Below are 25234 nucleotides of genomic sequence, written 5' to 3'. Positions count from 1 at the left end.
TGTCATTACCAAGTTTATTTAATGTACAATATGTCCATCATTAGTATTTCCATGTCACAGGAACTAATAGTACACACCAGTAATAAAGAACTAGAGCATTTAGCCGCTTGACGTCTGGAAGATTTACCCCCCCTTCATAACTAGGTCATTTTATGTGATACGGCACTGCGTTACTTAACTGACAATTGTGCGATCATGCAACGCTGTACCCAAATAAAAAAGGGTGTAATTTTTTCCCCCACAATAAGAGCTTTCTTTTGGTGGCATATGATCACCACTGCATTTCTTATTTTTTGCGCTATAAACAAAAAAAGACCGACAATTTAGGAATATATATATATTTTTATTTTTAATATATATATATTTTAATATATATTTTTTTAATATATATATATATTTCTTAAATTGTCTGTCTTTTTTTGTTTATAGCGCAAAAATATATTTTTTTACTTTCTGCTATAAAATATAACCAAGAAAAATAAATATAAAATAAAATTTCTTTATAAAATTTAGGCCAATTCTGCTACATATTTATGGTTAAAAAAAAAAATTATTCCAATAAGCGTATATCGATTGGTTTGCGCAAACGTTATAGTGTCTACATACTATCGAATATATACTGTAATTTTTTTTTTTAATACTAGTAATGGCGGTGATCAGTGACATAGCAGGACTTCGATATTGCGGCGGACACTGACACTTGACGCTTAGTGGGAACCAGTGACACTAATACAGTAGTCAGTGCTAAAAATATGCACGGTCACTGTACTAATGACACTGGCTGGTATAGGTCTAAACATCTAGGGTGATCATATGGTTAACTGTGTGCCTAACCAGTGTTTTTGAGTACTGTGTGGTGCTTTTACTAGGAGAAGTGATGGATTGTATTTCCTGCTTTGCAGGAACACAACATCATTCATGTCCCTTTGCCAGAACAGAGCTCTGCCTTGTTTAAATAGGCAGAGCTCCAACCTGTCTCTCTGCCCAACGATCGGTGAGTGCTGGCAGACATCCATTGCCAGCAACCGCAGCAACCTGAAAAAAAAAAAAAAAAAAAAAAAAAAAAAAGGGGACACACACACACGGCAGATTGCACTTCTGCCACCGTTCCTCTAAGCCCCGGTTCACACAGGGGCAGCACGACTTGCAGGTCGCCTCACCGAGGCGACCTGCACACGACTGCCAGGGCGACTTGCAAAACGACTTCTGTATAGAAGTCTATGCAAGTCGCCCCAAGTCGCCCCCAAAGTAGTACAGGAACCTTTTTCTAAGTCGGAGCGACTTGCCAAATTCAGGGACTTTTGGCAAGAACCCTAAGACTTCACAGCGTTTCCTACCAATGTTCCACAGGTTGCTTTGTGAAAAAGTAGAAAACTAAAAACTAGGATGGCACCTGAGTTTACAATGACCATATTGGCTTCTACCTGAATAGATAGACCACCACTGTGGCCTTACCATGCTGGTTAGCATTGCTCCTCCTACATCACAGAATGTGCTATACTGATTATAACTTTGGAAAGTGATCAGAAGTCTGTTATTTTAAGATATTATTTGACAATGCTAATTATTGTTCCAAGCTATTTTTCTATTTTTGGCTTTGAAAATAAGGAATTAACCAGGTCCCCATTTAAATTAATCCCAAAGCTTCCTCCTACTCAGAGCCTACAGTTGTGCTCATAAGTTTAAACACCCTGGCAGAATTTATGATTTCTTGGCCATTTTTCAGAGAATATGAACGATAACAAAAACATTTTTCACTCATGGTTAGTGTTTGACTGAAGCCATTTATTATCAAGCAACTGTGTTTACTCTTTTCAAATCATAATGGAAACAGAAACTACCCAAATGACCTGGATCAAAAGTTTACATACCCTGGTGATTGTGGCTTAAAAACATGCGCACAAGTTGACACAAAGCGGTTTCAATGGCTATTAAAAGGTAACCATCATCACCTGTGATCTGTTTGCTTGTAGTGAGTGTGTGTGTGTGTGTGTGTGTGTGTGTGTGTGTGTGTGTGTGTGTGTGTGTGTGTGTGTGTGTAAAAGTTCAATTTGTTTCTGGACTCCTGACAAGACCCTTGCATCTTTCATCCAGTGCTGCACTGATGTTTCTGGATTCTGAGTCATGGGGAAAGCAAAAGAATTGTTAAAAGTACAGACAGGAAGTTCCGGGTGAGAGCTGCTATTTGAACTGGAGTAAGCTGGATTGCGTTGGGCGGGCATCGCCATCTTCCATCCATCTCCCCATTTGGTGTCCGTGAGGTTCATCTGCCTACCGGAGAAATCATCGTGGAGTCCAGTTCGAGAGTTTGGCCTCAGGCTCCACATTCTACGCCTTACTGACCCACCACCGTACGGTGAGCTGGGTCCACCGCTCCTGGACTGCCAGAACCTAAAGTTGATGACATCTTTAAAGGTCTTACAACTGAGCAAGGCTTCTTTACATCAAAAAACTTCTTACCATTGGTAGCTAAAGCAAGCAAACAAGTGTTGAGGTTTATGGGCTATCCACGCCGTAGAGGAATTGGAGCACGCATTAAGCCAATGACTACCCCTGCTTGGATGTCCCTGCTGGTTTAACAAAGGCCCTGGCTGGGTTTTAGCCATCCGCTCCTTTCTGCTTACTATCTGGTAAGCGAGTCTTTTATTAGGTGGTCGCACTGTTAAGGAATAGTTCACCCGTGTGTCATACGTTTGAACTGCACTTCAGTGTTTTGGAGTACACAACGCATTGCTGATCTGCATTTACATATAGCACAGCTTCTCTCTTCCAATTGTTAAAAGGATATGCGGGAAAAGGTAGTTGAACTGTATAAAATAGGAAAGGGATATAAAAAGATATCCAAGGAATTGAGAATGCCAATTAGCAGTGTTCAAACTCTAATCAAGAAGGGGAAAATAAGGGGTTCTGTTGAACCCAACCCACGGTCAGGTAGACCAACTAAAATTTCAGCCATAACTGCCAAGAAAATTGTTTGGGATGCAAAGAAAAACCCACAAATAACTTCAGGTGAAATACAAGACTCTCTCAAAACATGCGGGGTGGCTGTTTCAAGATGCACAATAAGGTGGCACTTGAAGAAAGATGGGCTGCATGGTCGAGTCACAAGAAAGCCATTACTAGGCAAATGCCACAAAGTATCCCACTTACAATACGCCAAACAGCACAGAGACAAGCCTCAAACCTTCTGGCTCAAAGTCATTTGGAGTGATGAGACCAAAATTAAGCTTTTTGGCCACAACCATAAATGCTACATTTGGAGAGGAGTCAACAAGGCCTATGATGAAAGATAAAGGAGGTGGATCACTGATGTTCTGGGGATGTGTGAGCTACAAAGGCACAGGAAATTTGGTCAAAATTGATGGCAAGATGAATGCAGGATGTCATCAAAAAATACTGGAGGAACATTTGCATTCATCAGCCAGGAAGCCGTGCATGGGACGTACTTGGACATTCCAACATGACAATGATCCAAAATACAAGGGCCAAGTCGACCTGTCATTGGCTACAGCAGAATAAAGTGAAGGTACTGGAGTGGTCATCTCAGTCTCCAGACCTCAATATCATTGAGCCACTCTGAGGAGATCTCAAACGTGCAGTTCATGGAAGACAGCCCAAGAATTTACAGGAACTGGGTGCTTTACCATCTGAGAAGATAAAGAGCCTCATCCACAAATACCACAAAAGACTTCACGCTGTCATTGATGTTAAAGGGGGCAATACACAGTATTAAGAACTGGGGTATGTAAACTTTTGATCAGGGTCATTTGGGTAGTTTCTGTTGCCATGAATTAAAAAGAGTAAACACAGTTGATTGATAATAAATGGCTTCAGCCAAACACTAACCACAAGTGAAAGAAAGTTTTTTGTGTTATCATTCATATTCTATAAAAAAATGGCTAAGAAATTCTGCCAGGGTATGTAAACTTATGAGCACAACTGTATGTAAGTGGGCACAAGTAACCCTCCATGTTACCTGAAAAAACACAAACGACTCCTACTTACAGAGGGAGACAACAGGAAGTAAGAGGAAATCTACCCCTAGGAAGGGAAATTCACTCCTGTAAGGGTTATGGAAAAAGGGTACATCCACTGATTCTTTATCACAAAGGCTTGTTTCCACAACCACCCAAAATTTTTAAAATTCAATTGTCATTGGGACAGAAAGTGAGGTGAAATCTTCTGAACAGGGGTACAGACAGCAAAACAAACATTACAGGGGTGTTAACCCTTCCCTGTGCTATCTGAAAAGCTTAAAAATATATTTTTTTTTTGGCTGGAGCTACACAAAAAAAAAAAAAAAAAGAAATTACCTGTTCCGACAGATTCAACTTAAGAACAAACTTACAGACCCTATCTTGTTTGTATCCCGGGGACTGCCTGTATTTACATAAAACCCAGGTGTCTGCGGTAGATGCTAACAAAGCTCCTGTAGTGGAATTAACGTGTTCACATCCTCTGTAAAACAGATGTGGCACAAGCCATATTTTACCTCCTAAACTGGATGCCTCAGCCTGTTAACAATTCCTCCTGAAGATAGGTACTGCTCAGTTTGACACCAACATACAAAAGCATGACCATCTACATACAGAGATACAAAAACCTGGCATATTTGTACTGTATTTAGCTGATGGTCACACTGGTGCGACTTGTCATGCGATTTGATAGTTTCAAATCGCATGACAAGTCGCACCCTATTGTCCACAATTGAAGCGGTCAAATCGGTGCGACTCCGACTATCGAAAGTAAAAGTAGTTCATGGACTATATTTTGCAAGTTCAGGTGCGACTTGCATAGACATCTGTGCATGAAGTTGCACAGATGTCTTCCAAGTAGCATTTGAAGCAGCACTACTTTTAAATTGTGCTACTTCATGTGAAGTAGCACAATTTCAATGTCGGGATTGGTGTGACCAGGGTGTAAGTGACAAATCTGACTGAACGTATGTGGGCAGAGATTGGATAAAAACACAATAACCAGACAACAGGGAGTTAAAAAGTTTGCTCCTCAGAGTTGGGACAGTGTGTAGAAATGTCCGCAGGCAGCATCTGATCTACTGGAATATGCATGCCGAGGAAGATGGTAGTATTGCAATAAAGTTTGACAACCACCTATCTGTAGTAAATGGTTACTGTAAGTACAGTAAAATTTAAAAAAATGTAGGCAATTTTTGTTTAGTAAAACCTGATAATTTCCATACCCCCTAAAAGTAAATGTAAATTTCTACATGCACCAACAGAATCGCACTTACTCTAAACTGGCCATAGAGTGAGATCATTGAAAAGAATAAAACAACTGCAAGTGGTCCCCAAAAGTCAGGATTGTCTCGAACTACTTGTCTGTTGAATCCAAGGGATGGCATCGGCATCAGAACACATCGGATTTTGTAGTAAATGTCTTTAAGATCTATGTCCAATTCCTCCCTATAATAAAGGAAAGAAAAAAAAAAACACACACACACAACAAAAAGTAAAGATAGGCACACATAAGAAGGTTAACAATAACTCAAAATAGGCATGCCAGTGAATTTAAAGCGGAGTTCCCCTCACTTGGCATGAAGATCGGCTGGGGTGCAAACATCGCGGGCTCCCTGGACAGTTAAGTGTCCATATATTAAAAGTCAGCAGTATTTGAAGCTGCTAACTTTTAATTTTAGGAGCTACAAATGACACCATCTTTCAAGCAGGAATACCAGGAATAAGCGGACACAATAAAAACGGTCTAAAAATCATATTTACTCAGAACGTATAGAATGTATACTGTCACCATTTCCTACTGCAAAATAGGATGGCCCTATGCACAGTCCACACAACATGAAAGTTACTCCATTTGATCTCAGGGCTGGGTGCACCTGCCTTATAGTTAAAGAGGATGTAAACCCGATTCATGAAATTTGACCTGGGCACATATCTGTAGTGTTTACTTATCTCTCTCCAAAGTCCTGTGTCTTTCTGCTGCTCTGTTCTTCTCTTATCAGCATAACTTCTGAGAAGTTCTCCGAGACAGGAGATAAATGCAGATGGAAATTTGTGTCAGGGTGGGTGCTCTAAATAGATTAGCAGAGAGCTTGTCTATTCAGAGCACAGCTTTGCACATTCCTTTCTTTCTCTGCGTGTGTGTTTGCTTTTCCTCCAATCAGCGGTCACACAGTGCATGCCAAGACCCCCCTCCCCCTGCTGAAACAGGAAGGAAAAAAAAAAAAATCAACACGATGTGCACTTCCCAAACTGTATATGAAGCTGAAGACAGAAGATTTACAAATAAAAAAACTTATGTAGGGAGATTTGTTTCATCTCTGTGTATCATCTGAGGCTATTGAATTCACTAGGTAGAGGAGAGGATTTACATCCACTTTAAAGCTCTTATGCCCAGATGTAATTTTAACCACCTGACCTCCAAAAGATCTTACCCCCTTCATGACCAGGGCATTTTTTTGCTATTCAGCACTGTGCTAATTTAACTGGGTATTGCTTGGTCATGCAACACTGTATCCAAATGAAATACATATCATTTTTTCCACACGAAGTTTTTTTTGGTGGCATTCGACCAAATATTTATTGCCCATTTTGTTATAAAAAAAAATATCCAATAAAATCAAATTTCTTCATAAAATTAGGCCAAAATGTATTCTGCTGCATGTCTTTGGTGAAAGCCAAACTGCATTTTTTGGGGACACTAGTATCGTTCTGATCAAGATATTGATCTGTAAAGATAGTATACTGTAATGGTGGTGATCAGTGACCCATAGTGTGATTGTGGTGGGCAATCTGGAGCCAACTCACACTGGCTGTGAAGGACACGGACGTTGCTAGTGACACTAAGTAATCAATACTGTAGACTGTCACTGTACTAATGACACTGGCTGGGTGACGGGGCAATCAAAGGGTTAACTGTGGAGCGCAATCAAGGGGTTAAATGTGCCTAACAAGTGTATGCAAGTATACTGTAAAATGTGCTGATTGTACTTCCACAGAATCTGGCTGACTTCTCTCCATGAATGAAAAGAGCTCAGGGAGGAAGAAACAGGCCAGATCACGTGTTCGGTTTCCAAATACACAGAAGCCTGTGCTGTGATTGGTCACAGTGGATCCGCAGGTATACAGCCAAAATCATTGGCTGTAACCTGACAGACTGGTGCTGTGGCCAATCACAGCACAGTTTATATGGGAGTGCCTGAAAACCAGGAAGTAACCTGCAACATACTCATATGTCACTTAGCCTGGCACTGCCACCCGCCCACATTACATTTACGTGGTTAAATAGTGCAGAACAATCCTTGTTCTCGAGCTCAATTTATTTTATAAGAGCACATAACCTGGCTTGTCCCTAAGCTCTTTCACAGTCCTGAGAAAACAGGCAAAACATGGAAAAGCCAGAGTGGTAGAAGGTTAAATATTTGAATGCTTGCAAAGAGTCAGTCAAAATTAGATTAAGGCCCCTTTCACACGGATGGCTGTTCTGCCACTGTTAAAAGCAGGTTTTGTTATTTTGAAATTCAGAGAACCCTGGCACAGCGTTCACTTGCAGTTGTACATTGCAATTAGCTGTGTTTACATGCAGCTGCGTTTAGCTGCATTGGAACATTCTTGCCATTTCTGATGTGCTTCCTGTTTTTCTTTCCTTGTTGCCGCTGCTATCTGCAGGAGAAATTGCAGGTAATCGCAGTGTACTGATAGCTGCAATAAAATAGATCCTGGACGTCAAATTTATTTTTTCTAACCGCACTAAACCGCATGCAACGAAACCGATGCCAAATGCAGTGTGAGAATGAGGCCACAGGAAAGCATTGTGTGAGTTTAGCTGCGGTAGATAACTTAATCTATTCTCAGCTAAAAGCTGAATTCTATCTGCCTGTGTGAAAGGGTGCACATAGAAATCCCTCCTTTTGGCTGCTTCCAGAGGAATCGACACAAACTAATTTAATTTTCCCTGCTACCAAGAACCAGCTCCCCTTAATCACGTGCCACCTGGAATGCCTGTAACAAGCTCACCTCATTCTTCAACACCATATATCCACCTTTTTATCTCCAATTCCTTTAACCTACTTGCAGTTACTGAAACCTGGCTTCAGAAATCTTACTCTATGGGCTCATTTACACTTGCTTCGGCTTCAGCATTAACGGCTAGTTTACACTTCTTTCAAAGCAAAGCCTGCCCGAAACCATGTCTTGAAGCAAGTATAAACTAGCTCTACCCCTTCAGCTGCACTCTCTCATGTCCACTGGACTCACTCACCAAGAACCAGTGAAAGAAAGGGAGGTGAAGTTGAAATCCCCTTATAACTAGAGAGCCCTTTCAAGTTCTTCAAACACCCCCCGTCCTGATCATCTCCCCTTTTGAAGGTTCCTTTATTCTGTACAGATTCCCCTAGGGGTGCGGTCATTTTTTCTGCTTCACGAACAGTTGTGCTTCCTTGACAATTTCTCTGCATGGCTACCCTAAACTTTATAAATACCATTGATGCAACATCTGCAAGATCTCTTGCTTTCGCTGACTTCTTCTGCGTACTGGGAATTTGGCCATTTTGATTAGCAGTTCGGGGAATGCTGTAAGCAAATGCTTATGCAATTGATACAATGGAGAGCATATATTGCTGTTCACACTATCAAAAACATGAAGCATTAGCTTTGCTTCAAAGTTGAAGCTGCATGTCGAGTCAGGAGGCATTTGAAGCCTTTCAACGCCTCTTATTCAAGTCTATAGTAACACTTCGCAACTGCTCTGGCAGGCAGTTGCAGTGCGGTTGCGGGGCGTTAAGATTAAATTAACTGTACTGGAATAGGCGTTCATTCATTCTGGTGTCAGGCTTTGCCAGTGTACATTCTAAAGAAGGTTGCGAACAGGCAGGCAAGTTTGTTTTATTGCAAAAGAGACAAAGCATTTCTCTTCTGCAATAAAGAGCCTGCCTGCTGGCAATTTTTCTTTTGTTTGCACTTTAGTTCCACATTAATGCTAACACCACAGTTACCTCACCCTAACCTCAACTTTTGACCCAAGAATAGACACACACATACACTAGGTCAAGGATGTGGCCATCAGAGTGTGTATTTCCACCTCTGTACTCCTTGCAACCTCTCCAAAAACACTTTTCCTCTCCCTGACCACAACCTAGTCAGTAAGTTTCATACTCTTCCCCCCCCCTTGCCCAGTCTTCAACCCTCATCCCTCTAATCAGAAAACAGTTACACAAAGAAACCGCCAACCCTTTTCTTCTCCATTCTGCTACAGATTACCTTTAAAAGGCAAAATCTTACTGCCGTCTAGCATGTCCTAGCCATTTTTGTTGACAACAGGTCACTCTCATCCCCCTTGATACACTTGCTACCATCAGCATGCACAGAATTAGGTCCCAACCACTACAATAGTGGCAAATAGAGAACACAGGAAGTCTCATAAGACATAACCATGCTTTTGAGCAAGCGTGACTTTAAACTAAATCCTTGCAAGACCTCCTGCTGTATAAATCCAACTTACTAAAATAGAACTCCTCCCTCCATGCTTCCAAACAGACCTATTTCATCACTTTCTTGAACACCTTTTCACCTCCTTCCTAGTCAACTCTTGTCTACTTTCACCCTCTTCTTCATACCCAGTGCCCTCATCCAATACCCTATTCACTGCTCAGGGCATTGCCATTCAGTTAAACAAGACAGATGCAATCCGTGATAAGATCTTCACTGTCCAGATATCTCCCTCACCATGCCTATCACCACATCCAATACTTTCCTTTTTTGATCCTTTTAAAACAGAGGAAGTTCCTAAACTTTTTTTTTTTTTTGATATGCCTACCTAACCATCTGTCCCCTGGACTACTACACACATTGACCACCAAGAGGGGGGCATTACCGATCTCTGCACACCCCACTCGTCCTGGCACCCACATTGCTCCCCCCCTGCAGCTCTCATCATCCTCAGCCTCCTCCTCTTGCAAATACTGGCGCCCACTGCAAGTCCAAGCTGACGTGTGTTCTGCTTGAACTGTCACCGCTGGTCACATTTGCCACCAAGAGGAAGGGCATTGCCACTCTGTATACACCGGCCTCTGCATACCTCCCTCCACTCTTCCCCTGCCGCTTCCAAGTCAGGGCACCACCTGAAAGTCCAAGCAGACACTTGCCTCCCCTCTAAAAAACATGCGCTGGTCATTCCCAGATTTTAAAAGCCCTCACCAGTCTGAACAACCTAAGACCTATCTCCTTGCTCTCATGAACCTCCAAACTTCTACAATCACCCAGGCTATCACCATCTAAAACTAATACTTCACTGATAACAACCTGCTCAATCCCCTCCCATCTGGCTTTCACTTGCAGCACTCCACAGAAACTGCCCTACTAAAAATTAACTAGTGACTTACTAACCATTAAAACCAATGGCAGCTTCTCTGTAGTCATATTATTAGACCTTTCTGCAGCTTTTGAAGCAGTTGACCAACGCCTCCTCAAAAAAAAAAAAAACACACACACCTCTCAGGCCAGGGTGCTAGGTGTACTCCTTGATTTGGACCTCTCCTTTCAGCCCCACATGCAATCCAAACAAATCTTGCCGCCTTTAATTCTGTTAACCAATGACACCCCCTAGCAACTAATTTAATACCTTGTTATCTCTGGCCTTAACTAATGCAACACCCTTCTCGCTGGCTTCAAAATACAGTAAAACCTAGGATTGAGAGCATTTTGCAAGACAAGCAAAATTTTTAAAATACATTTTGACTTGTTATACAAGCAATGTCTTGATATACAAGTAGCGTCATGTCACAACTGAGTATAAAAGAGAAGAGAGGCGCCTCTAAGTGTAGCAATATGCTTATATTTAACGAAGGTACAACATTACGCAACTCACATGGTTGATGATTAAAACAGGCACATCTAAGTATACAGGCATCCGGGGTAAAGATGTTCACATATAGACCATCCTCCTCACCACGATCAAAAGCTGTCCCTTCCACGCTGCGCTCCATGAATGTGTCAAGCCGCGCTTTCAGATCCCTCTACTGCAGGGTAGTCTTCCCGGTCACGATTGCAGACTGACACAGGAGAAAGCCAGCGGTGCGGAGGATGGTCTATGTGGACAGCTTTACCCCAGAAGTCTGCAGACTAGACGTGCCTGTTTTAAACATCAACCATGTGAGTTGCTGAATGTTGTACCTTCATTAAGGCCCCTTTCACACTGGGGCGGTGGGGGCGTCGGCGGTACAACAGCGCTATTTTTAGCGCTGCTGTACCGTCGTTCTTGCAGCGGTATTCGGCCGCTAGCGGTTCGGTTTTAACCCCCGCTGGCGTCCGAAAAAGGGTTAAATCCGCTCGTACAGCACGGCTATAGCCGCGGTATTACCGCGGTATAGCCGCGCTGTCCCATTGATTTCAATGGGCAGGAGCGGTTTAGGAGCGGTTTAGGAGCGGTGAATACACCGCTCCTTCCCCGCTCCAAAGAAGCGGCTCGCAGGACTTTACCGTCCTGCGAGCGCACCGCTTCAGTGTGAAAGCCCTCGGGCTTTCACACTGAACAAACAGCGGAGGCTGTTTAGGGGCGGTTTTCAGGCGGTATTTTTAGCGCAATACTGCCTGAAAACCGCTCCAGTGTGAAAGGGGCCTTAATGTATTATATTGCTATATTGCTATATTAAATGTATTATATTGCTACACTTAAGAGGAACCTCTCCTCTTTTATACTCCGTTGTGACATGATGCTACTTGTATATGAAGGCATCGCTTGTATATCAAGTCACCTCTCTTCTCTTTTATACTCTGTAGCTCCTGCTGGATTTTACTTCTAATCCCCCTGTGGAGGCTGCCATCTTGTGGATGGACTTTTTATCACATTGCTATAATCTTTTTATATGTACTATAAGCTGAAGGACTTATGAATAAATGGTTGTGGAACGATCATTTGAGTTTCCATGATTTCTTAAGGGGAAATTCGCTTTTATATACACAAGTGGTTTGGATTACAAGCATGTTTCTGGAACAAATTATGCTCGCAATCCAAGGTTTTACTGTACTAACATACAAAGCCATGCACAAATCCTGCTGCAAGCTATATTATCAATCTCATAATATCACCCAAACTGTTCTTTTCACTCCTCCAAAGATTTGCCCATTAACACCTTTGTCACCTCCTCCTATCTGCGTCTCCAGGACTTCTCCAAAGCCTCTGCCATCCTATGGAACTCTCTATCCTAGTCTGTTTGCCTTTAGGAGATTCTAGAAAAAAAAAATCTCTTCAGGGAAGCCTCTCTCATCTCTACATAACTGTTTGAGGTTGAATTGATAGAAAAAGTAAAAGTTCAGTTATCTCCTTTTTGAATCACTTGCCTCTCCTTTTTCGATTTTAAAGCCAGCCATAGACTACGGTTTACAGAAAAGGATAGGGGGAAAAAAAAAAAAAAAAAAATGCTGCTCGATTCCCCCATTAACGGAGTTGATGGGGGGGGGGGGGGGGGGGGATCCCTCCTGCGGAGCCATTGTGTTCTCCCGGCGAAAGTAAATGGAGGGGCCATCCTTGCCGGAAGAACACAGTGATTACTGCTAGCAGCTATAACAGCTGCTTGCAATAATCGCATGTAAAATCTGACAGGCTGGTTGTACTCAAGTTGATTGATCAATTGGCTTGGGTACATTAAGCCTGCCCATACATTGATCAAATCTAAGGCCGGCTTTAACTCCCACAAGTAGGGCACTACATAGTTAGTCAGGTTGGAAAAAAGACACATCCATCTAGTTCAAACAAAAACTACTACTAATCCTCTTGACTTAAATTGTATTGTCATGGGGGCGTGGCCTGGCGCATGGAGCTGTAAGACGCAGATCGCGGCAGCTCACGGTCCCGGCGGCCCTAACGGGGTCAGATCTCCTCCATCACTGCCTGCACAGCCTCCAAAACGCCCAGATGGGTAAAGGAAAACCCAGGGATCCTGCCAAGCCCATCGGAGACAGAACACGGCGATCTCGGCAGGTTTGTGACCCAGGCATCTGCGGCCTCCCTCAGCCAGGGGAAATCCAAGATGGCAGCGGTTTCCGTCTCACAGCACCACCTCGTCTCTCCCTCTTTTTCTGAGGATGACTCTCAAACACTCCTCACGCTCTTACTGCTCCTCTCCCCTCTTTACTTTCTTCCCCTTTCCTGCACCCCTTTCTTCCATCCTCCTCTCTACCCAAACCGAGCAGACCTGGTTCACAATGCAGATTGGTTATGCTGTTCTTTCCTCATCATATTACCATGATGCCGCCTGACCACATAATCCTATCTTCCTTTAATTGCAGGGGCTTCAACACTCCTGAGAAGCGTAGCCAGATACTATACCATTTCCATAAGTCCAGAACTAAAATTTTACTCCTGCAGGAGACCCATTTCAGGGGTTCGGAGATTCAGACCCTTAATAATCATTATTACCACCAATGGCATCATAGCACGAATCTGCAGGCAAAATCCAAGGGAGTATCCATAGCCTTTCACAAATCATTCCACCCTGAAGTATTAGACTCCCTGGTTGACCCCCTAGGCTGCTATATATTTCTCAAACTAAAGTCTAACTCTTCTATTTTCACAGTGGCTAATGTATATGGACCAAACAAAGACCAGGGGAGCTTCCTATCTGTGGCTCTGAACAAGTTACTTTCTTTTGGCGGTCCTCGTTTCATTCTAGGTGGTGACCTCAATGTGGCCCTTTCTCCAGCCGTGGACACTTCCTCGGGTAAGTCCTCCATATCCCACACTGCTCTCACACACATAAAATCACTCCTACACTCCGCACAATTGGTGGACGTGTGGCGAGTGCAGCACCCATTCGAGAGAGACTATAGCTGTTATTCCGTGGGCCACAATTCCTATAGCCGCATCAATTACTTCTTAGTTTCCCAATCTCTGCTAGACATCCTGCTTAAAGCCTCCCTAGGTAATATACTATGGTCTGATCATGCCCCTACACATCTTAGTCTAGCCCATCCCCCAATATCGCGTAGAACATTCTCATGGCACCTAAAGGACAATTTGCTGAAGGACACACCGTGTGTGGCGGCGGTTGAGCAGGCAATTCGGGACTTTATTCAAGACCATCGGACTGACGACACCAGCCCTCTAAGCGGGAGGCCCTAAAATGCGTACTCAGGGGGACTCTTATACAACACGGCTCCCGCTTAAAGAAGGCTAGGTCTGCTGATATCACCGGACTATTGTCCACCATAAATACACTTGACCTCGCACATAAACGTGACTCAGACCCAGCGATATATGTTGACCTCTCTAACGCCTGCAGAGAACTGCTCCGCATTTTGGACGCCAATTCCCTTATAGCTAGGGATCGGGACGCAACCATCACTACATGTTGGCCAATAAATGTGGACAACACCTAACGAGGGTTCTTCACCCTCACCCCCCACGTAGACCCATCCAACACATCTGCACTGCAGATCACCAAAAAAAAAAAAAAAATCAACAGTACAAACGGTATATCGGACGCCTTCCAGCGTTACTACACTAATCTATACAACCTGCCCCCACTGACCACGTCAACCCATACGGGTAACTTGCACCTCTCCAACATGAGGGATTACATTGCAGATACGGCCCTGCCACAGATAGATGCCGAGCAGGCAACTGATATAGATAACCCCCCTAACGGTAGCAGAATACCTTGCTGCTATTAAGGGTTTGAAGGCCGGTAAATGTCCAGGCCCTGATGAGTTCTCCCCCAGGTTCTACAAGTCATTTGCCCAGTCCCTCGCTCCGCTAATGTCCACAGCATTTAAATTCTATAGACGACACCCACCTACCCTCCAGTAATCTTCTGTCCGCTAATATATCGGTCATACCCAAGCCAGGCAAAGACCCCTCTCAGTGCAGTAGTTACCGGCCGATATCCCTCCTCAACCTCGACGTTAAACTCTACGCAAAGGTTTTGGCAAACCGTGTTTCCCCCCTATTACCCTCAATTGTTCATAAGGACCAGGTGGGATTTGTCCCTGGTCGTGAGGCCAGGGACAATACCACCAAAACCATCCATCTAATATCCTATATCCAACACCACAACCTAAAGGCATGCCTACTGTCATTTGACGCAGAGAAGGCCTTTGGCCGGGTCAATTGGTGATTTTTGCGCTTTTAATTGGAACAAAAAGGTCTTGGTCCCGCCTTTGTATCCAAGGTCATGGCACTATACTCTCGCCCTTCGGCATCGGGCCTGGTAAACGGCTCTTCCTCCACGCCCTTTCAGATATCTAATGGCACCCGACAGGGTTGCCCCCTCTCGCCCCTACTTTTTGTTCTTGTAATAGAACACTTAGCCCAGGCCATTAGACATAACACTTCTATAGTAGGGATCCAGACACCCTCCTCCGACCTTAAACTCTCACTCTACGCAGACGACCTTCTGGTCTACATACAACAACCACACACGTCCCTCCCTTCTCTCATGCATGAGTTCCGCAGGTTTGGGGAACTTAGCAACTTTAAGTTAAACATGTCTAAAACTGAGGCCCTTAATATATCCCTACCGCACACGACTCTCACCCGAATACAGGCTAACTCCTCCTTCCAATGGAGCTCCAGGAGCATCTCCTATTTGGGGATAACAATCTCATCTGACCTATCGGAGCTTTATGCTCTCAGCTACCTCCCTTTACTGAATCGGCTCCGGAAGGAACGAGACGCCTGGACCATCACCCCACTACCTTGGTTTGGTCGCATTAATACATTAAAAATGGATACCCTCCCTAAACTACTTTATTTGTTTCAAACCGTACCTATCTCTGTCCCTAAACGTTTCTTTACTTTCTTGCGATAAATGTCCATACATTTCATTTGGCACCGAGGCATGTCTCGCATCCGTCATACTCTACTTACGTACCCCAAGACCCAGGGCGGGGTAGGCCTCCCTGACTTTGAGTTATATCACAGAGCGGCCCTACTTTCTAGGGTCTTAGAATGGTTCCCACGCCCCTTCACCAAAGCATCCACCATGGTGGAACAAGATTTGTCCACCCTGGACCTTAGGGCCCTACTATGGGCAATATCTACATTTACTTTCCGCCATCTCCCCGTTGACAATCGCTGCCCTACACTTATGGTACAAAAAAGGTATGCTGTTGCTTTTGTCATCTAATCCCTCGCCCCTTACATCTGTTTGACCATCCGGCATTACCTCAAGGCATGGACTCTACCTCGATAGGCCCTTACTCCCGATCCACATGGCCCATAGCGAGCTCATTTGTAGACCCCACCACAGGCACGCCGGCTATACCAAATGCCCAGGGCAACTGGCTCACAGCCCTCTGCATCTCTTCCTTTTGTTCTGACCTCTTCTCATCCACCCAGATTCACAGACCCCTCACGGATTACGAACAGCTGTGCTCTCTCTGAAACACCCAGACATTTACTCTCTACCATGTACATACTACAACACGCACTGCTACACGATCAACCCCCCTCTTACACCAGGAAGTGGTCCATGGATCTGGGAAAGGAAATCCACTTGGTAGAGTGGCAAAAGTCGTATTACTTTACGCACAAATCTTCAATATCTTGTTACTACCAAGAAAAAAAAACTTTAAACTCCTCTCTCAATGGTACAGGGACCCTCAATCTCTAAATAAAATATTCCCGTCCGTACCTCCCACGTGCTGGAGATGCGGTTCAGCAGACGGAAGCTATCTCCATATTTGGTGGGACTGTCAGTCCGTTCAGCCCCTATGGTCACAGGTTTTTACCATATACAGCAATCTATATGACCGGCCTTTGATGCCCTCCCCAGAGGGCATCTTATAAGCCGCTAGACAGCTTATTCCCTTATTCTAGAAAACTACCACCACCCCCCCATTGACCTTGTGGGTCTCAACGGTCAACGACAGCAGGCGTATGGAAGAGATGCTGGCTCTTGATAATGACACCTTTGACAAATTTAAGACCCTGTGGCTTATTTGAATGGATTACTCTACCTCGGACTCCCTAAAAACGTTAATAAAGCCCCTAGGTCAACCCAGCCATACACCTTGATTCCATAATGCAGGTTTGATACGCCAAGGTCTGCTCGGTTCCCCCTCCTTCCCCATCTGTTCTTTCCCCTCCTCTATTACTCTTTTCTCCTCTTCCCCTATCAGTAGTCTTCTTCTATTCTACTTTATAGTCAGATGACATATTATACAACAATATTGTTTTCACTGATTTTTGTATAGAACATCGCCGTCTTCTCTTAGAGGGCGACAATGTGTTACTATCTACACATGATATGGTTCCTAGGATAAACATAAACTGTGACCTGTTCTGTACTATCCCATATTGTGACCATCTGAAAGCTATATGTATTGTTTTATTTTGTTAAAGCGGAGTTCCACACAAAAATGGAACTTCCGCTTTTCGGAACCCTCCCCCCCTCCGGTGTCACATTTGGCACCTTTCAGGGGGGAGGGGGGTGCAGATACCTGTCTAAGACAGGTATTTGCACCCACTTCCGGCATAGACAACCATGGGAGTCTACGCCACTTCCCGTCCCTCCACGCTGTCTCCTGGGAATCACACAGCTCCCAAGAGAGAGCGGGGACCACTAGGGACGTGCAGCGCGACTCGCGCATGCGCAGTAGGGAACCGGGAAGTGAAGCCACAACGCTTCACTTCCCGATTCCCTCACCTAGGATGGCGGCGGCAGCTGCCGAGAACCGAGCGGGTTCTCGGCGTCCCCTGCCGACATCGCTGGACCCTGGGACAGGTAAGTGGCCATGTATTAAAAGTCAGCAGCTGCAGTATTTGTAGCTGCTAGCTTTTAATATTTTTTTTTTTTGGCGGTGTGGGTGGACCCCCGCTTTAAAAGCAATAAAAACATATTTGACTCTAAATTGTATTGTCGTTGTACTGTCTCCCTTTTATATCGAAAGGCTCCGCTGATGCTTCAAAAGTCCTAGATAATAAATAATAAAAATAATAATAATAATTCTGATTCTTAATATTTAAGTGTTACTAATCCCACAACAGTAAAATGAGCCTATATATGCAGAATAGCGTGTTTGTTATGCTCACTGTGGAACTTAAGGGGTTAATCCTCTGCATTGTGTAAAAAGTCTTTGATCCTATAGGCACATATCCTCCCACTCCTGCAGGGTCTCTGTGGGCAAGGCCAGATAATACACAGAGTGGTCCCCCTGAATATGCTCAGTTTGGTCTCTATTGCTGGAGAGAATATTTCCTTGTTGAGTTGAGCTTTTCAGGTCAAATGATATGGACATCACACATGTGGGCGTGTATACAAATCCTAAATGACAGCCCAGTCCCTCCCTCCTCCTCCATGCCCAGTAACTTAAAAAGAACAGTGGGTGGGATGTCACATCTTGATTGATGGATGATCCGCCTCCCATAACAGCATGAGGACAAAGGCTGTAGTGGAAATCTCCTCCTACCCGACCACTCAGCACTTGGGCAGACTCTGCAGTTTATCACGTGACCGTGGTATACAGATCAGCCAAAAAAGGTATATAGTGGCAGTATTTGTATTTTAATGTAAAAATACAATTTATAAGCTGTGAGCACTGGGTTTAGTAACACTTCAAGGGCATAACCATGCTGCAATGTAATACATTTTTGTCCCCCCCCCTATTTTTATGAGATCATGAGAAGATGCATATCACAAAAATGAGTATTTATGTGGTCATGTAGTTCAAACCTTACAGCTATGCTAAACCGGATATACTGCATTTTTGCCCATTAAAAGTGATAAACAGGTCCACTGTAAAAACAAATACACAGAAAAACATACAAATAATGCATTTTCGGTGATTTTTTTAGCACATCTAATCAATGGAAAATCTGCATTGTTAAATGTTTCTCCACCACTTTGCATGACGCAAACAGAATATGCTAGGAGCATGTACAAGCTTGTACATGAAAATGCATGCAGTAATGTGTGAACGCATCCTTAATCTCAAAGCAAAACATTCAATGCAAAATACATACAGTAAAGGCTTATTATCTTCAGGGTCATTTTCCTCTACTTCCAATAACCATCCGTAACCTCTTTGGCGAAGAAATGTGGTGGCTGTTGACTCTTTGGTGAAGTCTCCACCAAGGTTCAACTTAACATCAGGTGCTGCTATTGACCCAGTTAGATCTGTTTGATCTAAAAAGAAAAAAAAAAAAAAAAAAAAAAATATATAATATATATATATATAAAACAAATAAAATTATATAAGATAAATTCCTAAAACCAATAAATGGATCTGGCTAACACGAAAACATACACAAGAACACAACAATAAATCCAATTCTGATAAATCTACAACTGCTTGCAAAAGATAAAAACACCAGAACAGATTAATGAGAAGAGGGCTGGTGGGGAAGGGGGCGGAGGAGGGTGTAGGGTAAATAAAAGCAGCTTAAACTTGAGCTTTATTGAGCATAGTCCGTACATTGTCACACAGGCTCCAGGTTGCGCCCCCCCCCCCCCCCCCCCCATGAGCTTGCTTTTAGTGCAGGGGAGATCTCTAGAGAGATTTCCATAAAAAGAAACCGTGACTTCAAATATTCTATGTAGTATTTAAGTGGGTAAAGCAACTGAAGCGATTTTTACCTTAGCACAAAGAGAAAAAATAAATTACCATTCCCAAGTAAACTGTTAAAATTCTTAAGCAAGCACTTGCAGTTTACAACTTTCAACACTGCTGGCTCCCGCTCTTTCAGTGCTGCTTCCCTGAATGTCCAGTCTTCACTGGAAAGGGTTAACAGTAAATAGTGCAGTCTCCAGTCAGTCTGTTTGCTTGGAGGCGCAGGGAAATGTAATGCCATTCTAGGCTACGGGGCTGTGCCTTTCTATAGATGCAGTGAGACAATGCTTGTCCCTGCTTGCAAGGACAGCTCCATAGGACACTGCAAGAGAAAGGATTCGCCCTGAAGCAGGAAACCTGGAGCAGCAGTCATGGGAGGTAGGGAGATAGCGGCACTGTAAACTAAGGAGATTTAAAAAAAAGCAGAGCTATTTGTCCTTAGAAACTGCACGTACAATTGTTGTTTAGTGCGAATGGGATGATCATAGTAAATAAGCATTTAAAGTGACACTAAATGATATTTTTATTCTCCAAAAATATTCCATATACATCTAGTACTTCAAGTGGGTTTATTCACACCAGACGCAGTGTTACAACGCAGTGGCTGATGTGTGGTGCAGGCCAGTTAGGTAACCACACACCACTCTGTTCCCTTTTTTCACAGCAACAGAGCTGTGGAAAAAAACAGCGAAAGAATCAAAATCACAATTCAACTTTCCTCACGATCTTAAAAACAGCATTTTTCAATTCTATGTAACAACTGCTCACTGCTGACAGCTAAAAAAAAAAAATATCCAGGCAGCATACCAAGTTTATCACATCTGAGAGAAAGTGAAACATTATAACATGTAGTTCAGGGGCAAGCAACCCCCAGCACTGGTGCCACAAGAGGCACGCAAAGCCTCTTTTGCCGGCACGCAACTCCCTACCCAACAGCAGAGCAGTGCAGGGAAGTGTCAGTGAGACACTAATGTATTCCAATTTCAGAGTTCCCCACACCACACCTGCACTGAGGAGGAGGCACGGTGCCCCCACACATTGTAAAAGATGGGAAACATTGTTTGGTTCTCTAACTTTGCTGTAGCTGCCATTGTCAGCTTTTGCAATTGGGAAGAGATTGGGTGCAGTTCTGCTGGGTGGAGGGGCAGTCCCGGTTTCCAGGACGACTGTCATTGGCCACTGCTAAAGCCAATCACAGTCCTGCTAGTCCCGTCCACCATCTGGAGGAAGATGACTCACTTGGTTACCAATCTCAGAAAGAAGAGATTTCACTGATTGAGAAAACCCCATTTAGGTGACAGTTTGTAGAATAACTGTTAAGCTTCTGAGAACTTTGTTGAAATTATTCCTGAACCTTTTCGTCACTTAACTACTGAACCCCTGCATCTGTGTCCGTTTAAGCCACAGCCAGTATTCAGTGCAATGAAAATCACACCCAACCACTTTTTCTCAGCTGTGGGGGCCCAACTTATGATCTTGCACACAGGCCCACTGCTATCAGAAAATGCCCCTGACCTGAGCTCATCATTGTGCATCTATTCCATATGCTTGTATGTGACATCACATACAAGCACGTGGGCAGGATGCAAGAGGTGGATCAGCAGGATGAGTGTGCCAGTATAGGTAGATGTGTCTCATCTCTGCTTCCTTTCACCACTCTGCATATCATAGATAAGAAGGTACAGCAGTGGGAAAAATAAGCAGGAGGGTACAGTGGTGGGGCAGATGATTTCAGTGGTGGGGCAGATGAGAAAGGGGGGGGGTACAGTGGTGGGGCAGACGAGGCAGGGGCGACAGTGCTCTGAGGTGTGGAGTTGCAGGATTTGGGGCTGATCTGAGGCATGAGAGCGCAGGATGTTAATTTCTCACTACTAAAAGTAGTGTACAGCATTTACTTTTTATAAAAAAATCTTTTTCGTGATTGAGTATGTGAAGTTGACATTTTTTTGTTATAAAATCAGAACGCTCAATTTCTTTGAAAACATTTTTCGGTACATGGTGCTCAAAAGGTTGCCTACCCCTGATGTAGTTTTTTAGATCAAAAGGAATGAACTTCGGTCAGTAAATGAGGTCAGTTCAACCACTTAAAAAGACTAAGGGCTCTTTCACACGGACGATCCGTATGTCCGTATTTCAACCTCCCGTTTTCGGATGCAAAACGGACATACATGTATCCCTATGGAATAGCGGATGAACGTCCGCTGACATCCGACCCGCTCGGATCTGAAAAAGTGTAACGGAGGAAAACCCTACTTTTCCATCCGTTTTCGGATGGGGTGACGACGGACACTACGGTCCGTCATCATCCGATCCCCCATAGGGGAGAGCGGCGCTCTGACAGGTCTGTCGCTGCACAGTGTGCAGCGACGGAACGGTCATTTTCCTGCTCAGCGGGGATCGGCGGAGCGATCCCCGCTGAGCAAGCGGGTGTTCACGGGGCGGATCATCACTGATCCGCCCCGTGTGAAAGAGCCCTAAACCTTTTTTCTGACACTTGTTGCTTACAAGTTAAAAATCAGTATTTTTTTTACTAGAAAATTACTTGGAACATTATATATATATATATATATATATATATATATATATATATATATATATATATATATATATATATATATATATATATATATATATATATATATATATATATATATATATATATATATTTATTTTTTTTAAGCAAAGACTCTAGAGAACAAAATGGTGGTTTTTGCAATATATTATGGTCACACTGTATTTGCGCAGCGATCTTTCAAACGCAATTTTTTTTGGAAAGATAACACTTTAATGAACTAAAAATAAATACTAAAAACAGTAAAGTTAGCCGAATTTTTTTGTATAATAATGTAAAAGATGTTATGCCGTGAGAATCATGATCTTTATTCTAAGCAAAAAAAAAACCATGACTCTTATTTTAGCCAAAATCGTGCAGCTCTACATACCATTTCATAAAGCTCTACTGGCCGCCACACAGTGCAAGGCAGTGGATCGCCTTGCACTGCACAAAGGTACAGCCTTTCATACTTTTTTTCAGTGTACACCACCCATAACACGGAGATGTGAACCAGGGACATAGCAGACAAAGCATTTTGCTGTGTCTTACGGTGGCACCGGCAGAGGCCCGAATAAAACACTTAACACTAAAAAAATAAGTGCATCTAAAAATGCGCATTAACACCAGGCACGCTTAGTGCTTGAGCATCAATTAATTTCCACGGCCAGAAAAAATAATTATTTGGGCAATGAAATGAATTAACGCCCAAAACGCTTGATACACCTAAAGACGTTAACACACTTTTACAAGTGTGTTTCTGCCAAAACATTGCCGCCAGGAGGAAAGGAGTATAGGAGAGATAGCAAAACATCCAGGTTGCATGTAGGGCCAAAACAACTAATCGATTAGGAAGATAGTTGACAACTATTTTCATAATTGATTAATCAGCCAGCCGATTAGTTGGCCTGCATACAAAATGCATTATTTGTTTAAATATCAGAAAATACAGTGAAGCACACATACAGCTTAGTACACAGTCCATATAAGTCAGTAAGTTCCTGAGAACTCGTGACTGTGTGAGCAGCAATGCTTCATGGGACATGTAGTCCTGGGCAGGAAGTGAGTGGTTCTAAAGGCAGAGGGTTTTTTACCTTGCTATATGGGCACTCTGAAGGCAGATGCGTCGGTGGGGAACCCCAGAGGAGGAGAATCATGGCTGCTCTGTGCAAAACCATTGCACAGGGGGCGTAGCCGAGTGAGGCATGTAGGACGTGCAGCAGAGAGCTCCGCTGAAAATCCTGAGGAATCCATCTCATTGTACCGCCAGACTATACCTTACAACCTTGGGACTGACATCGCTGGATGACCCTGAACCTACTCCTCATCTGGCTGGTAATATTTTTGTGCCCCATCATGTCTAAGCGAGGACAAGGCCCTGGAGTCCCGCTGGGCTATACATATTGTTTTACGGTTCACGAGGGAAAAGATAGTCTTGTAGAGCCGGAGAACTGCCCAGACTACATAGGGAGCGCTGGTAAGATTGTGTGGGACTTGATGTCACCCTTTTTTATAAAGCGGTACCACTTGTACATGGACAATTATTACACAAGCATGCCACTTTTTAGTCACCTTTTCGATTATGGAATTGGTGCATGTGGCACCGTGCAAACTAATCGCTGGGGCTTTCCCCAACGGCTTGTAGAATCCCGACTTAGACGGGGGGGGGGGGGGGGGCAGAGCCTGCTTGAAGTGTAATAATTTATTAGCAGTGAAGTGGAGGGATTCACGGAATGTTTTCGTTCTGTCTTCACTTCATGCAGACACAAACAGTCCAAATTCCTACGGCGACTGATGTTGGAGAAACCCGTCCATGTCCACGAATACAACCTTAATATGGGAGGGGTGGACCTCAATGACCAGTTGCTGGCGCTACGTAAAGCCGTGACTCCAGCGCTGTTAGAGGTGATTTCACCACCACAGTTAGAAAAAAAAAATTGGTGCATGTATGCCCATCATTAGAAATGGGTGGATGAAGGGCGGTATTCTAATGGTGGGCATACACACCGATCAATCTTTTTTTCGTTCAGCCCACAGGCTGCATGGAAAAAATAATATTACAATGTATGCCCAACAAGGACCAGCAACGTACTGGTATGTTGCTGGACTTTGAGTGGTTATACCAGAATGATGCCTGCAGGTTTAGGTATCATTATTTTCAGCCAGCGGTCAACTTTCATGTAAAAGCAATCATAGCAGCTAATTAGCCTCTAGACTGCTAGCCCCCCTACCGTCTTCCATGGTTTTCTCAGGCTCTCCTGTCCCAACAGGGAACCCGAGAATGCAGCTGGTGGTTACATCAGCTGACCAAAGAGCTGATCAGAGACCAGAACGGCTCCAATCATCTCTATGGCCTAAGAAACCAGAAGCTACAAGCATTTCATGACATTGGTTTCGCCGGATATAAACAGCGCCTTTGGGAAATTGGCAAAGCATTTTATCACACCGATCTTGATGTGGTCATCACAAAAACAAAAACACCTATCACAGCCTATTGCTATCAGAGGGGATATTTACATTCCCCGAAATAACAAAAAAAAAGGGCAAAAAGGCACCCCTGTCACCCCATGCTCACGCGCAAAGGCAAACGCAAGCGTCGGTCTGGTGACATATGTAAACAGCAATTGCACCATGCATGTGAGGTATCACCGCGAAGGTCAGATCGAGGGCAGTAATTTTAGCAGTAGACCTCCTCTGTAAATCTGAAATGGTAATCTGTAAAAGATTTTAAAAACGTATGTAGCTTGTCGCCGCTGCACGTTTGTGGGGGGGGGGGGGGGGGAGAAATCGCTGACATTTTTTTTTTTTTTTTTTGCATAAAGTCGTCACTAAATGATATATTACTCAAACATGCCATGGGCATATGTGAAATTGCACCCTAAAATACATTTTGCTGCTTCTCCTGAGTACAGGGATACCTCATGTGTGAAACTTTTTGGGAGCTTAGCTGTGTACAGGACCCCGAAAACCAACCACAGCCTTCAGGATTTCTAAGGGTGTAAATTTTTGATTTCACTCCTCACTACCTATCACAGTTTTGAAGGCCATAAAATGCCAAGATAGCACAAACCCCCCCCCCCTCCCAAATGACCCCATTTTGGAAAGTAGACACCCCAAGGTATTTGCTAAGAGGCATGGTGAGTATTTTGCAGCTCTCATTTAT

The 25234-nt window shown here is 43.7% G+C and overlaps 1 protein-coding gene across 1 annotated transcript in view; it reads right to left on the bottom strand.

Moving 5' to 3' along the window:
- The window catches only part of YIPF4 (Yip1 domain family member 4), a 45252-nt gene that overhangs the window by 14953 nt on the left and 5065 nt on the right, over positions 1-25234 (bottom strand). The window contains exons 2-3 of the mRNA XM_073627737.1: positions 18934-19096; positions 5252-5423 (exon numbers count right to left, since the gene is read on the bottom strand). Coding sequence (XP_073483838.1) covers positions 5252-5423; positions 18934-19096 — 335 coding nt within the window. The remainder of the gene's footprint in view (positions 1-5251; positions 5424-18933; positions 19097-25234) is intronic.

The sequence above is a fragment of the Aquarana catesbeiana genome, linkage group LG04 (assembly GCF_042186555.1).
Source record: "Aquarana catesbeiana isolate 2022-GZ linkage group LG04, ASM4218655v1, whole genome shotgun sequence".
In the NCBI taxonomy this organism is placed as follows: Eukaryota; Metazoa; Chordata; class Amphibia; order Anura; family Ranidae; genus Aquarana; species Aquarana catesbeiana.
The sequence above is the reverse complement of the archived record's forward strand: the minus strand, read 5'-3'. Positions and strand labels throughout refer to the sequence as shown.